The sequence below is a fragment of the Abramis brama genome (genome assembly GCF_963993115.1).
Source record: "Abramis brama genome assembly, chromosome: 5".
In the NCBI taxonomy this organism is placed as follows: domain Eukaryota; kingdom Metazoa; phylum Chordata; class Actinopteri; order Cypriniformes; family Leuciscidae; genus Abramis; species Abramis brama.
The window spans coordinates 19,317,300-19,334,499 of NC_139967.1; the positions used below are offsets into that span (position 1 = coordinate 19,317,300).

Below are 17,200 nucleotides of genomic sequence, written 5' to 3' on the forward strand. Positions count from 1 at the left end.
GAATGTCTTGTAGGATTCAGTCAAAGACAACGGAACAAAGATGTTGTGACAGCATTATAGGTAGCTAATTTAGGGTATATCATTTTATTTTTTTGTCTCAGTTTCAGAGTCAAGTGGAGATACTATCACATCTCCTACCTCAGAACATTTGGACGCATATAAAGACCAGGAGGAAAAGACAGCCCGGGGGCCGCTACAGGAACACGTGTTTGCTGAATGCTCCAGAGAGAGAATTCTGGGATTGTTGGCAGCCATGTTGCCTGCAACCAAACCGGTAACAACAAAGATTCCAGTTTAATTTGTAATTGTTGGCTTTTGGTTTGTTGGCAGAGATTACTTTGGAAAATGTATGATTTGTAACCATTTTAAATGCCTCTTTTGTTTTTCACATTTCTATTCTACAAAATATGCTAATATTCAAATGTAATCCTCTATAGGGCAGCCCAGTATCTTTGTCCAGCTTGAGTCCCATCCTGCCACTGCTGTTCAGAGTGGTCATCTCGAATGCCGGCTGTCTCAATGAAACGTACCACCTGACACTAGGTCTTCTGGGACAGCTTCTGTTAAGGATTGCTCCTGCTGAGGCTGATGCAGCTGTGTCCGAGGCACTGACAGATAAATTTGAGCTCCTTACCCTCGGAGATGGAGCAGCACTTGATGTTCCTGGTTGGAAGACCACTCAACTGCTCTTCAGTCTGGGAGCAGTGTGTCTGGACAGGTAGTGTGATGTAATATGTAACATATGGCTGAAGATAATGTGTATGAGAGGTCTTCAACCTGAATAGGGAGACAGAGCTGAACACATTTTACTGTTCAATATTGTATAAATATTGTGCTATGTGCATTTTGACCTATATTAAAATGCATTTAACACCATATTAATGTATTTATGATACTTACATTGTATGTTATAAATAATGCTTCCATTGGAAAGCCACTTAAATAATCATTTTGATGTACAGTGTCAGTTTGGGGTCAGTAGAATATATATATATATATATATATATATATATATATTATATTATATTATATTATATTATATTATATTATATTATATTATATTATATTATATTATTATTATTTTTTATTTTTATTTTTATTTATTTATTTTATTTATACTTTATTGTATTAAATTTACCAGACATTTATAATGTTAACAGAAGTTTTCTATTTCAAATAAATTTTGTTTTTGAACTTTCAGTTTGTCAAAGAATCCTAAAACATTGCATCATGTTTTCCACAAAAATATTATGCAGTACAACTGTTTTTCAATTTTGGTAATACTAAGAAATGTTTCTGGAGCAGCAAATCAGTCTATTAGCTTGATTTCTGAAGGATAATGTGACACTGAAGACTGGAGTAATGATGCTGAAAATTCAGCTTTGCCGTCACAGGAATAAATGACGTTTTAAAATAATTATAAATACAAAATGGTTATTTGTTTTTCCTTTATTTTTGGTCAAGTAAATGCAGCCTTGGTGAACAAGAGACCTCTTTCTAAAAAATAAAAAAAAACATTTTTTAAATCTTACTGACCCCAAAAGAGATAATGAAACATTTTGCTGACCTTTACCTTTTTTTTTACTTTAGCTTTGTTGGAAGTTATTGTATTTTTATATATTTTTATAGAATTTTTAACAAAATGTTTTATATAACACTTTTCACTTGTGTCTGTGTCCATCACCTGTCTTTACATGACAACAGTCGTATCGGTCTGGATTGGGCATGTTCAGTGGCGGAAATCTTGCGGAACCTGAATGTTTCTTCACAGTGGTGTGCTGTTGTGGCAGCTTTCACTGATCACTGCATCCAGCAGTTACCACAGCAACTTAAGAGAACCAACCTCTTCACTTTGCTGGTGCTCGTGGGATTCCCTGAGGTATGAACGAACGTCATATGTCATACGTGCACGCTAACACACTTAATATAGGCCTGTATTAAGTTAAATGTAGAATTATATAACATTGTGCTGTTACAATCACACTTATTTGAAGATGCAAAGGCCCTTATAACATTTAAAAAAAGCTGCTCATAATAAATGTATCTCTTGATATTAGGTTCTGTGCATGGGGACTCAGGCTGTGTTCATCGATAATGCCAACGAACGGCACAACATGATTCTGCTCAAACACTTCACTGAGAAGAACAGAGCTGCTGTGGTGGACGTCAAGACTCGTAAGAGAAGAACAGGTGCGAGTAGAGCTGTCAGTGGGTTCTTCACACTTATCACACTCATCTCTCAAATTTTCTGAGCTGTAAAAATACCAGATATGCACGAGTCTTTCAGCACAGTCTAAAATCACATGACTGCCAATGATATTCAAACCCACCTTCATTTACAAAGGGTGTGTCTGCTTTACTCCCTTGTTTAACAGACGTTTTGTATGAAGGTACCTCTTCTAAGGCTTTAAATACAACAGAGCAAATATTTGATGACTGCAATGTGTATTTCTCCATTGTAAAACAACCATATGCTGAAAAACAAAATGTTTGTTTTGATTGAACTGGCTTTCAAATTTCGACCACTGAAAGTATGTTGTGGGTAGCACAATGGGCAGCATCTTACAGATTCGCTACTATCTTCAGAATTCAAGTCGATGATGACATCTCAGTAGACAGGATGTTCAATAAACATTCAACTAGGACTTCTTAACCTCAGTTAATGGCTGCGTAGAGGACATTTCAGAAACACCCATGGTCACTCAAAATGGTAAGTAATAGTAAGAAATGGTGTTAATGCGACTCTCTGTGTCTACTGTATTTCCTCTCAGTGAAAGACTACCAGTTAGTCCAGGCGCATGAGAGCAGCAGCAGGAATGATGTGGAGTCTCATGAGGAACAGGCTGTGTCCCTGACCTCCGCCCACCTGAGCTGCTACCTGAAGAACTTCACCTCTATTGTGAGTCACCTGCTGCAGGTCGAGGTGGACAGCAGCGCCCAAGATGCTGTGGAGGCCACCTGGGTGCTCTCTCTCGCTCTTAAAGGACTCTATAACACTCTGAAGGTATTCACCAGACACCTAAACTCTGTGTGTTCACATTATATATACTTTAGTTTCCAAATACATTTTGGGGTCATTATATAAATACACAACAAGTCATGAGTGGTCATGTTTTCCTCTTTTGCAGAAGCACGGTGTGGATCAAGCCCAGGAGGCCATCCAAGGCTCCGGCCTGATGCAGCTCCTGGTCCGTAAGTGCAGCAAAGGCACAGGCTTCAGCAAGATGTGGCTTTTGCGAGACCTAGAGATCCTCTCCATCATGCTTTATTCCTCCAAGCGAGAGATCCACTCCATGGCAGAGGACGGAGACACGGAGACAGATGGAGAGAAGGAGAGAGAGAAGGAGCACGACTCTGATCACTCCAGCTGCTGCGCTGATGATGCTGATCCTAACAGACCAGATCCACTGGAAGGACTGGATGAAGAGACAAAGATCTGTTTCCAGGTTAGGCTTCAGACACTCATCCTCTGTTAGACGTGAGCCCTTTTCACCTCCTTCTGTTCTTCTCATATCTTTTCCAGCAGTTTGATCTTGAATCATCAGATTGATTGAGTGTTGTAATTGCTTCTCACCAGCTGAATTGGAGAAGGAAAGGGGGTGGATAATTCACAGTACTAGAATGTAGAAATTAGTATGTAGAGGAGTAATTAGCTCTGATATTTGTCTTGATCTTAGATTACCCATGATGCTCTCAATGCCCCACTGCACATCTTGAGAGCCATGTATGAGCTCCAGATGAAGAGGACAGACTCTTTCTTCCTTGAGGTGCAGAAAAGGTGAGTTACACTTTGGATTAGCATTTCTGTTATATAGTCATGTTTTAAATTTTATAGGCTAATGAATGAGCTAAAAAATGTGCATACCCCTTGCAGAATCAGAAATAATATATGAAAAAATAAGAGACATAGGGTCAGATTTACTAAACAGGGCAAATTAGCGTGAGCGCAATTCCAAAAAAGTGCCAATGGGAGTGTAAAGTTCTGCTCGTGATCACTTTGCATGATTCATTTAAATACTCTCCTCCCATAAATTTTGCATCTGAAAGTAAAGCTTCTACAACTGCATATGCAAAAAGGTCAGCCATAAAAATATCTGTTCACGCCTTTTCAGCGCTAATTTTTCACTGCACGTCTTTAGTAAACCCTGACAGTAGTTTATTAACGGCAAAAAAAGGTTTTCGCTGGCGCACGCTGTTAGTAAATCTGGCCCATAGTTTGACTGAAATTACACAAATCTGTGCATCAGTGACTTCTTGATCTGTAATCTCTCAGTGAGTGGTTTATTATAAAACAAATAATTTTGAAAATATTTAAAATAGCATCATCCATTTTTATCGATCCTTAATATCTACACAGTGCTAAAGTTCTTGCAGATTTTATGAGAGGTGTGCAAACTTATTAGCAGAATTGTAAATAAATATTGTGTGTAACTCAGTTGCATTAAATAAATTCAAAGACTTTCTCTCAAATAATCCTTTTTTCTAAAATATCATCTCAAAGGTTTGACGGTGATGCTATAAAAACCGATGAGACTATTCGTACGCTGGCACAGAAGTGGCAACCATCTAAAAGACCTCGTTCGGAGGAAAGAAGCACCAAGGCTGTAGATACTGATATTATCATTGTGCCCTGTGTGGTAAGACTCATTTTTAAGATTAAACTTATATTTGAGTATATTTTGTGATCTTGGGTAAATTAAGTTAATTCACTCTACTTTCTTTGACCTTAGTCTAAACCTACCCGGTGTGAACGAGCCACAGAAGAAACGAACGTCATCACACAGAAACTTATCACCAACAGCGAGAGCGACCTGCAGCTGAGTTACGCCAAACAGCGGCGCACCAAAAGCTCAGCTCTGTTGCATAAAGAGCTGGACGCCCGCAGTAACAAGGCAGTGCGACAGTACCTTTTCAAGGTGAACGAGGCCATTGCTATCCTGTACGCGCGTCATGTGTTGGCGACACTGCTGTCCAACTGGCCTTCTGACACACCCATCAGAGAGGAAGACCTTGAGCTGAGTGGAGCTTCTCACATGGCCTACATACTGGACATGCTCATGCAACTAGAGGAGAGACCAATGTGGGAGAAGGTGAGAAGGGGATTTGTAGTCAGGATCTAAAATGCCAAACCTGTGAGTGAGCTGAGAAAATTTACAAGGCAGGAAGTATTTGTTTCTTTCAATGAAACTACCATTATTACTAGCATAAATTTCTTCCTCACATATTGCATCTCAGATCTTGCAGAAGGTACTGAGGGGCTGCAGCCAGAGCATGCTGGGTAATCTGTCACTGACTGCATGTCAGTTTATGGAGGAGCCTGGGATGGCCGTGCAGGTCCGTGAGTCCAAGCACCCCTATGACAACAATACCAACTTTGAGGTATGAATTCCATTTTCTTTTTTTACTCAAAATCCCTTGATCATGATTGAGTCTTTCTGGTCCACTCAGTGTCATCCTTTGCATTGTTTCAGGATAAGGTGCACATCCCTGGAGCGATCTTCCTGTCTGTGAAGTTTGACTCACGCTGTCACACAGAGGAAGGATGTGACGAGCTCCTGATGGCCAGCAGTAGCGACTTCCTGCAGGACCTGCACACTTTCAGTGGTTCTCACCAGAAATGGACGGACTTTGAGATTCCTGGTGAGAGTTTGAGAAAGTTGCATGTTTGAGTGCTAGTGGTTTATAAATGAATCATAACAGACTTACGTTTACTTGGTTTGGACTTACATTTACTTTAGTAGTACACAAACATGATGGTTCGCTGTCAGCTAAACTGAAACTGTAAAGAGGTCCAGTATTCCTCCTGACCTTTGTGCTGGTCTGATCCATAAGTATAGGAAACGTTTGGTGGAGTTTATGCTGCCAAAAAGAAAACCAACCAGATATTATATCCAATACTTTCCAAATCAAATAACTGACTTTTCTCTATACTAAGGCCAAAGCAAATTGTTAAAATATCATTTGGAAAATATTTACTTTTTTATTAAATATTACATGTAATTAAATGTAATAATATAGAATATTAAGATAAACATAAAAAAAAAACATGAATATTTTTTTTCCAAAGCAGTGTGTTAAATTATTAGGTTACACTTTATTTTAAGGTGTCATTGTTACAGTGTAATTATATATTTAAGTACTGAGTAATAATTAACAACATGTACTTACTTATAGTAGGATTAGGGTTTGGTTGAGGGTTAGTTTTATGTAATTATGCATAATTTACTGTTATTACTATGGTAAGTACATGCAACATATGTAACAATGACACTGTAAAATAAAGTGTTACCAATTACTGTATTACACTTTCAGTATTTAATACATATCTAATAAATATTTATTTATATATACATTAATTTTCTTTCACATTTTTCACTGTCCCCTGGCACCCCTTGTGGCCCTTTGAGGTCCCTGGACCCCACTATAAAAAAAAATCCCTGGTTTAAGCAAAATGTGTTTGTCAATTGTTGTGATGGATTAGAACAAATTTTATGGCCACTTTTTATAGAAATCCAGGTCAGTCTAAAGGGTTCACATATGTTTTCCTGCATTTGTATATCTGCTGATGTACATGCATTTTAACTTTAGTTACAATGACAAATGAAAACATATTTTTTTTCTCTTTCTCCTCTAGGGGACACTCTCTACTTCAGGTTTATATCAGATATGAGTAACACAGAATGGGGCTACAAGTTCACTGTGACTGGTGGCCATCGAGGGCGCTTCCAGACTGGTATGCTTTTGCAGTCATTTACTTAACTCTTGATGTCTCTTTTGATGTCTGTGGCCAATGTTCTCTAGTCACTGTTTTTCTTCAACCTGTGCTGTCATCATCTCCCTGTCTGGTTACTGTCCTCTACAAGTACACACCCTCTAATAAGCCAAAAAAAAAAAAATGTCCATCTTATTCATTAAGCATTTCACTTGAGACTTGAATTCTTACAGTCTTTTAGAGATGTAATGTTGGTGTCTCACTTGCTGATTTTCAGTAGTAAGCTTCATTTACACTGCAGTTAAAGAATCAGAGGGGGTCGGTGTGCACGGACGTGTCTCTCAGCGTGTGAGAGCGTTAACGGCTCCAAAAACTCAACTTCCTGCTGAGTCAATGGCCCTGCCGACCCTCCGATCATAACTAACACATTTAAATGAATGAAGGCAGTCAGTTGGGTGAACTCGTGGTTTTGGCAGTGACAAGTGAGCTACTTCTAATGCTGAACAGAAAACGCAAACGCGACATATCACAAACACTGACTGTTAAACCATAATGATCTGAGTATTTGTCGAAATAAATGAAAAAATAAAACGCAAACTACAATCAGTCATTTAAATTCTTAATTTAGGCTTCTTGAGATTTATTTTGTACAGTATAGAAAACTAAAACTATGGGTTGAGTATGGGTTACCATACTTGGCCTTCATGTCATGTTACTGTCACTTACTATATAAATAATACTAAAATAACACCGTACGATTACATTTAATGGTGTTAAATTATTAGTGTTTTAAAGAATGATAAAATATGTAAAATGAGCGTGAACACTTCAGTATCCAATATCTACTGATATTGATAAATGAAAACAAAAATTGGACCAATATGGTATGGTACCAATATATTCTCATCCACAACCCAGTTGCCCAGGCCATTCACACACAGACGTTTTAGAACGTGGGCGCAACAGTCATACACCTCCATATAGAGCATGTTTGCTTAGGTAAACAATTTAAAACGGCCCTTAGTATGTAAACCTCTGAGCATATGATTGATCATGACTGTCAGTAGTGAGTCACGACACAAGTCACTCTGAACTCTTCTCCTGAGCCTTGTCCACTTATAATCAAAGAATTAATAGACTTATGCACCTTTTGCTCTGTTTCTGACGTTATTATTCTAAAATGGAATATCAAATGAGTTTCCCCAGCCATGAAAGCAGCGCCTCATTTATGAGGTCTGCCAACTCATTGGTTTTTTCACAGATGAGGCTTAAGAGGGTAAACAAGAGAAAGAAAACAGCCCCACATGTGGATTTATGTTCTTCCTTTTATATTCTTTTCATTTTGCAAGTTAAGTGGGTCCTATGGTGTTTTTTCACATTTTCAAATGTCTTTAGTATGTAATGTTGCTGTTTGAGTATAAAAAAGGTCTGCAATGTTACAAAGCACAAAGTCCACTCTAAAGGGAGTTATTCCCTATATCAGTAGGCTAAGAACCGTTTCTGAACTTGCTGAACAGCCTTGATTGTAGTCTTGAGTTTTCTTCCAGGAACGTACACCTCACAATTTCTCTTTTAAATAATTCCTTCCCAAGGCATACACAATAAAAGGGGTGAGGCCTGATTGAGTTGCGTGAGTATTGTGTTGTTGAACTGACGTTATAGTTAGCATAGTTACAGTTATGGCTCCACGATATTGGAAAAAACTGACATTGCGATATTTTGTTTTTCTGCGATACGAAAACAGTTTCGCCAGATGACTTGAATAGCTGTATCTGGAAATAATTAATCATTCTAGAATTCTTCAGTCATTGTGTGATATTGTTGGGGAGTGAATACAAAGTACAAGCATTAGATAAATATAATAGAAGAAAGATACAAATGAAATAAATAGTGCTTTGTTTTTCATGTAAGTGTAACAGTATTCATGTACAGAAATTGAATAATCAAATGTAAAATAACACTGATAGAGGCAGAACACTGGGTGTTCCGAAATTAGTTCTTTTTCACGTCTTCCACTCGAAACACGTGTAAATGATAAACCTTCACTCTATGATGGTTAAACTTTGGAATTAATCAGAGAATTACATGCATTTCAAACCGTGGGGCCTGGTCTATACGGATCACAGATCAACTACGATCCCTTTACTTGACATCACACATCCTGCGATATGACTATCGCGCACATCGCGGTATCGATGCTAAAACGATATATCGTGCAGCCCTAGTTACAGTAGTGTTTACAGTGCCTCAGGAAGGTTATGGTAAGGGGCGTTGCATTTCCGACACGCGCTCTAAGCAGTAGACCAATCATAATAGACTGGAGCCGGCTGACCAATCAAAGCAGACTGTGCTTTTCGAAAGGCGGGTTTTAAAGAAATCTAAACTAAAACAGAGTTCAGACACTGGGTGAAAACAGATGCTGCAACAATGTAAATTATAAGAAAAATTTTTTTTGAACATTAATTAATGCAAGTATATTGTAGCAGACCTCATAAACAATGATGAACATAATAGGACCCCTTTAACTAATATGTTCACATGTATGTTTTTGAATCTGAACAGGTTTTGAGATCCTGAAGCAGATGCTAGCGGATGAGCAGGCCCTCACTCACCTCCCGCTGTCTGACATCTGGGAGTGGCAGGTGGGCGTGGCTTGTCGGCAAACAGGAAACCAGCGGCTGAAAGCTATTCATCTGCTGCTGCGGCTCCTGCAGTGTCCGTCTCAATGGTGTGTCCCTTCTTACCTTTCTGATAGCGGTTTTTAAAAGCTGACAGCATTTATTAAAACCAACAAAAGGCAGCCGCATCATCCTGCAGTGCTTTATAGCTGCCCCAATATTCTGGAGAGATGAGGCAGCAACTTCCTTTCAGAACCTGGTTCTGTCAGGTCAGTTCTGCACTCTATGGATGGCACGTCCAGCTTGACCCAGTTTAACACGCCTCAAGTGAGCTTATCTTCCTCTCGCTCTGCAACTTTTCTTCTTGTGTCTGAAAATCTATGAGTTCAGAAATGCTTTTGAAAATTGAATCAAGGGGCCGACTTTTAAGCACACAAATATTGTCATCATCTTATTGGTGGTTTTTCTCAAAACCACTTCTTGAGTGGTTTATACTACTCCGGCTCATTCTTTTGTGTGTTTTGTTTTGGTGAGCATCCAGATTAACACAGCTTTTGCATAACGCATATGACAGTGGCTTTCTGCCTTCATTGTTCCCATGGCAACAAGGTCACATGTCAGGCTGATTTGCATAATTTCCATGGTGTTTGGACACAGTTACATCATCATCATCAGCAGAGAGACTGTGTATGAGAGAAATAGACATTAACCTGTGGTGTCAGATGAGTTAGCGAGTTTGAGGAATAGCCCATGCAAATGACCACCTGCTCTCTGCAAGGGGAACATTAATCGGTTGAATGAGATTGCCACATAGTTCAAATATGAGTAATGATAAAGCTAAGATCATCCAGAGTGTAATGACCTCACGTTTAGATTGTTGTGTGTGTTAACACAGGGGTTGTGACCTTACACTTCTGCGGCCGCTGTGGCAGCTCTTCACTACTATGGAAAGTGGTTTGAGTCAGGACCCCACCAGCATCACGGTCCTCCTTCCTCTCCACCGCGCTCTCACAGAGCTCTTTTTCATCGCCGAAGCAAAGGCCATGGTGAGTGACCATCTTCTTCCTCTTCCTCTCAAGCAGCTCTTCTAAAAACATTCTTGAGAAAGCAATCCATCTTAAGCGTTCACCTCAGCTACAGATCTTTTCGATTAAAGCTGATTAGCTGTTGAAAGGAATGGTTTACGTAATAATGAAATTCCCTCATGTATGCTGTTCGCTATCACGTCTGTCCAACACCAATAAAATCACCAAAACCCAATTAATTAAGCCATTGAATGGCAAAAGCAGCATAAAGAAAAAGAGCACAGAATTGAGTAAGTAAATTGAAGTTGAGTAAATTATTATTTCACTATTCCTCATTTTTATGAGATATTTGAAATATTTGCATGCTTTTACAAAATTATTTACACTACCGTTCAGAAGTTTGATGCTTGATGCCACAGCAAATACACTTATAATGTTATTTTTATTTCAAATAAATACTGTTTGTTTGAACTTTCTGTTCATCAAAGAATCCTAGAAAAAAAGTATCAACTTCCCAAAAAAATATTAAGAAGCACAACTGTTTTCAACATTGATAATAATAAGGAATTTTTCTCGAGCAACAAATCAGTATATTAGAATGATTTCTGAAGGATCATGTGACACTGAAGACTGGAGTAATGATGCTGAAAATTCAACTTTACCATCACAGAAATAAATTACATTTTACAGTATATTAAAATAGAAAACAGTTGACATCAGGTGATAACATCAGTCATCTTTTTGTATAGTTTCATTTAAGGTGCATCATTTGTCTGTATCCTTGATTTCTTAAGCTTTATTTCATCATTTATTTTGGTATGCGTTCGGGGTCATGCATGTGTAACAGATGTGAATTGTTCTGTCCTTCAGACAGTGATGATAAAACAGTGACAAATGTGTCCCCTTCCAAAATTCCTGATACCCCATTAAGTTATTTATCCTGGCATTGCTCTGTCCGGACAGTTGCTTTTTATGGAGCATATTTATTGAATTCTGGGAGGCGTCCAGGTGACGTTCAAGTAATTGTTTTCTGCTGTCACAAGGAAATAGTTCTGTGATGAAAAGTGAAAAACTGGACTGGAGAGCATTCGGTTTTTAGTGTCAGATTTCATTCAGTCTGAATCATGCCAGGGTCTGTGAGTGTCTGTCAGGGGAGCTGCACTAAAGTGAGTCTTCCCGTATGATTTACTGCATTTCTCATATCCACATGCGCAACTGTCTGTTGAGTGTACGTGTCTCAGTCCCAGAGTTCAGCATTTGTATGCTACACTCAAACTCCAAAAATAATAGAAACACCCACACAGAAACGTACAGGCCTGCCATTAGCCTTAATGGCCTTATTTACATGGGTATAGTCTGCAAGACTCGATAAAGCATTATGGCTGTTTGTAATACATGTCCTGTTTACCGATGGTGGATCCTCAGCTCAAACTCAAGGTTTAACTGGATCTCCTTGATAATCCGTATGTATGGATCTGTGCAACAATACAAAATTGTCCAAGATCCATCACAGATTGCATCCATATTCATGGTAATTTGTTGCAGTGCCCTCTTAAACAATGTGTGAAAGGCAACATAGATAGACTTCTATATTTGTCTTTCGTTGTCTATCTTTTTAGTTTTTTCATGTGAATGCACAGAGTATTTTGGGCACTTTTCACTGGTTAACAATAAGTATTTGAATGCAATGAATTTTTACCAATTGCTTTCAAGGTAATTTTTAAGTGAATGTATGAAGTAAGTTTCTCTCCTGTTCATAGCAGAGTAACCACAGGTGTAGTTCATCACATTAACTATGTTACACTAATGTTTGACAAGCAGTGTCAACATACTTTGTCTTAGTTTTAAACACACCTTTTGTTTAGAATTTGGAACGTAACAAACTTAAACTGGGGAAATGTTTTACTTGGTGTGTTTTGCTATATTTCTTAAAAATAAAATCCTCTTATTATTTATCCTATATTTTTGCTATATATTAATGCAAGGACAATTATACATATGTAAAAGTGGCTTCAGCTTCCAAACATTTTTATAAGTGCGTGGGAGAGGCAAAAGTGGGCAATAGGGGGCACTAAGACACCTCCTTGTATTCAAAGTCAAAATAGTCTTCAAGAACACAGTATAGTCACACAGACAGTTCAGAGAGATGCATATGAACATATGCAGTACATGATATTTATAGATATAAACAGCCGTGTTGGGTAATGTCTGAGTGAATGGCTCTCTTTCTTTGAGCCTGTGAATGGGAGGAAAGTTTTTATGACAATACTCTTTCATCACTGAGCCATAATGCTTTAACAGCCAAGTTGGACTCGAATATGAAGTGGTTTGTTTGTGTGTGTGTTTGAATGAGATATGTTTAAGTGAGCATTAGTGTTGAGGACTGACAGGCAAATGGATGAAGTGAGTGTTTTGTGAGAGTGTTGAGTGGTTACGGCAGTAGATACTCAATACTGTTTGGCCTCATTATGAAGAGCCTTAATCTCTACCACAACCGCTGCACTTCTCAGAAGTGACCATAAAGATTTCAAACCTCTCAGCAACCAGATGATCATTAATGATCTATTGTTTTTTTTCTCAGTTAGGCAACGCTAGAAAATGGGATCAGAACACTGAACTAATGGGAGATTGTCAACGCGTATTTGAAAGAGCGTTTCAGCATGTGAATACTCAGCTGTTGCAACATTTGAGTCGGAAATGAGACGGAAAGAAGAAAAAAAAAACGATAAGACGTTCAGACTTGCTATGTCTTCCTCTCCTGTAGTGTAGTAACACACATTTCTGCTGGATGACAAAAAAACCCTCCTTCACAGAGGAAGTGGTTTCGAATGTGTTCTGACATGACAAAAACTGCAGCCTCTCCACAGTCTTCAGAGAGTTGTGTCAAGAAGCGTTTAGATGTCTAGATGCTGTTCGTTTGGGTGTAGAAGTAAAGTGCGATCTGACCGGCTTCTGTTAACCCAAAGCGTTGACGGCAATCCATTCATAACTCTTCCAACTATAGTAATCGAAGCTGAGCTCTCAGTAAGGATGTTGTTTGACAAGGTTAAGAAGACTGAACAGGATATTGCAATGGATGTATCTTAGTTTTTTAAATATTTGTATGTAGAAAAACAGTTTATTTACATTAAAGGCATAGTTAACCCATAAATGAAAACTCTGTCATCATTTACTCACCCTCAAGTTGTTCCAAACCTGTATGAATTTATTTCTGCTGCTGAACACAAAAGAAGATATATTGAAGAATCAGTAGCCAAACAGTTGATGGGTCCCTTTTTTTTTTTTTTTCATTTTCCGTACATATTCTTCAAAATATCTTCTTTTGTGTTCAGCAGAAGAACGTAATTCATACAGGTTTGTAAATGATGACAGAATTTGCGTTTATGGGTGAACTAACCCTTTAAGTAATGTTTAAGTAAAGTAAAAATATATATTTTTTTTATATTTATTTATTTATTTATTTTTTTATTTTTTTATTTATTTTTTTATTTATTTTTTATTTTTTTATTTATTTATTTTTTATTTATTTTTTTTAATTTTTTTTTTTTTTTTTTTTTTTTTTTTTTTTCTATTTTAAATTCTTTGTTTTTTTACGTCATTTATTTCTGTGATGCTAAACTTAATTTTCAGCATCATTATTCCAGTCTTCAGTGTCACATGATCCTTCAGAAATCATTCTAATATGCTGATTTGGTGCTCAAGAAACCATTCTTATTAATATCAGTTGTGCTGTTTATTATTTTCGTGGAAACCATGATACATTTTTTTTTTTTTTTAAATTCTCTGTAAATAAAATCCAAAAGCATTTATTTGAAGTACACATCTTGTGTAACATTATAAATGTCTTAAATCAAAGTGAGTGAACACTGATATCTGTATGAAAACTTCCCTTTAAAATCTTTTAAGGACAGTTACAATAACTTTTGTGCTGTTCTTGTTTAGTTTCCCATTTTCCATTATTAGCATTGGCATTTCTAGCCTAGCGTGCCCTCTGGAGTTCATGAGCACATTTTAACAATCTATGGCTAATTCGTGCCAATTGGTGCATGAGTATGCATTAGCCTTCTCAACCTCGTTGTGTTGTTTATACATACTTTGAACAAAGTTTACCTTCACATGAACATATTCTCTGACTTTTCAAGGGATTTTTTTTAACAACACAATGCTTTTTTTAAACAATCTACTTTACTGTATTGCTATGCATACCTTACGTAACGTTTGAATGGGCTTTACGGTTCCAGGGTTCCACCATGCACCCTCAAAAGTTCCCTGGAGATTATGCATAACAGAAATAGGCTTTAGACTTTGATCAATGTGAAATACCTGGAAGAGTGCAAATACTCCTACCTCAGGAAATTAGATAGCAGAGGCAGGGCTGATTTAGATGATGTCTGGTTTGATTCAGAGTCATGTCATCAACAGCATGGTGCTGTTCCAAACCCCAGATTAACAGCTCATGTTGAGCCAGTCTATGGTGAATAACAGTATAGTCTAACTGGCCTTGAATTGAACTGGCCTCTCATCAGATTGCTCTCCTGGCAAGTGCTATAGAATAAATTCAGATTTTTTTGCAGCTTGTTTTCTATATCAAATGTGTTTAGTTCATGTTGTGGGTGAATACTGAAGCTGGCATGTGTCTTTTCATTTGTCCATCAGGAGCAGGACGTTCTGCAAGAGTACCTTCTTGCTCTCACTACCAATGAACAGCTGGTAATTCGCACTGCACAGGTAAGACAACCACAGTCCCTATGGTGTTCATAAATTGTATTTATTTACAAGGTTTCCACGGGTCCTTGAAATCCTTGAAAGTTTGTGGATCTGGAAAAAAAAAAGTCAAGGCCCTGGAAAGTTTTTAAAAAATAAACATACATACAGTAGATACAGGTTTGAATTTATTTTGTGCAAGAAGTTTTCTGTAAAAATTCCATATTATTACCTCCGGTCCGCTAATGTGTTATTTCGCCAACACTTCATGGCCTATGCATACTATCCCAAATATGTTCAGTCAATGACTGTATATTGTGTTCAATAAACATAAAACAATTGTGATAATAAATATTTTATTTAATGTAATGTTGAATTGCTTTGCTTGTTAAGATAATGTAAACCCATGAGGCAAGAAACACTTAAAGGAGTAGTTCACTTTAAAATGAAAATTAGCCCATGATTTACTCACCCTCAAGCCATCTTAGGTGTATATGACTTTCTTCTTTCAGACGAATACAATCGGAGTTATATAAAAAAATGTCCAAGCTTTATAATGGCAGTGAATGGCCGTTTCTGTTTTGAAGTCCATCAAAGTGCATCTATCCATGATAAAAGTGCATCTATCCATGATAAAAGTGCATCTATCCATGATAAAAGTGTTATCTATCCATCATAAAAGTGGCCAGAAGCTAGAATTTTACTTTGTAGTGTGTTGAATATGAATATTTTTCTTACACAAACTCATCCCTTTGCTTCAGAAGGCCTTCATTAACCCCCCAGAGCCGTGTGGAGTTATTTTATGATGGATAGATGTACTTTTTTGAGGTTCAATCTGATGGTTGCAATCCACTGCCATTTATAAAGCTCGTAAGCATCAGGGTGTTCATTAATATAACTCCGACCGTATTCGTTTGAAAGAAGAAAGTCATATACACCTTGGATGGCTTGAGGGTGAGTACATCATGGGCTAATTTTCATTTTAAAGTGAACTACTCCTTTAAAAGCATAATCAAATATAAGAAAACTTCTGGTTACATGAGCCTAAGCTTTTTTCAATAAAATCCATGCAAAAGTTAATATCAGATCATTTTAGAATACAGTATAGGATGTACCGAATATTCTTCAGTTTTATGTAAAACAGAAATACGACAAATAGAATATCAGATCTCTGTCATATGGCCAAAAATAAATGCAAAAAAATGCTTTTTTGCATAGTTGTGTTTGACACATGAAAACTGTAACAATGTATCTTACAAGGTAACACGATGTAACCTTGCTCTCACTTCAAATGTGTCCCCCTATTAAGTCCTTAAATTTGAGGGTATTGGACCTGGAAAGTCCTTGAAAGTTCCTTGAATTTGAAGTTAACCAAGGTGTGGGAACCCTGTATTTATTTTTCATATATATTATTTTTTTTATTTTCAAGACTTTATTTTTCATTTTAAAATCAGGAGCTGACATCATAAAAGCACTAGCTAAAACGGACCGGTAGGAAGGAAATCATCAGTGATTCAGATTACGTTACATTGAAATTCCTACATAACAATAGTTTAAAGATCTGTAAGTTTGTAAGCTGTTCCTAGAAAATGAAAATAATAAAAAACCTTTTTTCCTAGTTCAGACCAGGCTTTATGAACATTCATGAGCATATCTGGAGAACATATGCCATAAACACCACATCTGTATCATTAAAAATTAGATAAGCAAAAAGATGGTCTTCCCTTGTAAATAATGATGGACTGTCAATTAAACTGGTAATTTAGTACATTTGCTGTAATTATGTAAACAAAAACTTTATACAAGTATCGTGAGTACCAGAGATTGACCAGTTTTAGTAATTCATATTTTTAATCTGTATATACCAATTAATAATTAACATTTAAGAAGAGCAAGATAACAGATCTTGTTATACAATATACAGTAAGCAAGGGTGGTGCAGTTGATGAAGAAACGGATACACCCATCTTCAAATGAGCACATTTACAGTATAACAGGAGCCACATTGGGTTTTCAGTGGCATTGGTTCACTGCTTAAAGTGAGATGTGGCAGAGCCCAGTGTAGTAACTTGTGCTGTAAAGCTGTTAACTCATGGGAAAACCACAGCAAAGTGAAAAGATGGATGCTTTTCAAATGGCTC

General features: G+C 37.3%; 1 protein-coding gene across 2 annotated transcripts in view; it reads left to right on the plus strand.

The window, feature by feature from the left end:
- Window positions 1-17,200, plus strand: part of zzef1 (zinc finger, ZZ-type with EF hand domain 1) — a 49,352-nt gene that overhangs the window by 29,000 nt on the left and 3,152 nt on the right. For both annotated transcript variants that reach the window (XM_084115605.1, XM_084115606.1), the window contains exons 39-53: window positions 102-274; window positions 438-718; window positions 1,705-1,879; window positions 2,058-2,190; window positions 2,772-3,004; window positions 3,129-3,446; window positions 3,678-3,778; window positions 4,502-4,637; window positions 4,731-5,090; window positions 5,236-5,379; window positions 5,472-5,640; window positions 6,635-6,733; window positions 9,275-9,440; window positions 10,226-10,376; window positions 15,012-15,083. In XM_084115605.1, the coding sequence (XP_083971731.1) occupies window positions 102-274; window positions 438-718; window positions 1,705-1,879; window positions 2,058-2,190; window positions 2,772-3,004; window positions 3,129-3,446; window positions 3,678-3,778; window positions 4,502-4,637; window positions 4,731-5,090; window positions 5,236-5,379; window positions 5,472-5,640; window positions 6,635-6,733; window positions 9,275-9,440; window positions 10,226-10,376; window positions 15,012-15,083 (2,711 nt within the window). The remainder of the gene's footprint in view (window positions 1-101; window positions 275-437; window positions 719-1,704; window positions 1,880-2,057; window positions 2,191-2,771; window positions 3,005-3,128; window positions 3,447-3,677; window positions 3,779-4,501; window positions 4,638-4,730; window positions 5,091-5,235; window positions 5,380-5,471; window positions 5,641-6,634; window positions 6,734-9,274; window positions 9,441-10,225; window positions 10,377-15,011; window positions 15,084-17,200) is intronic.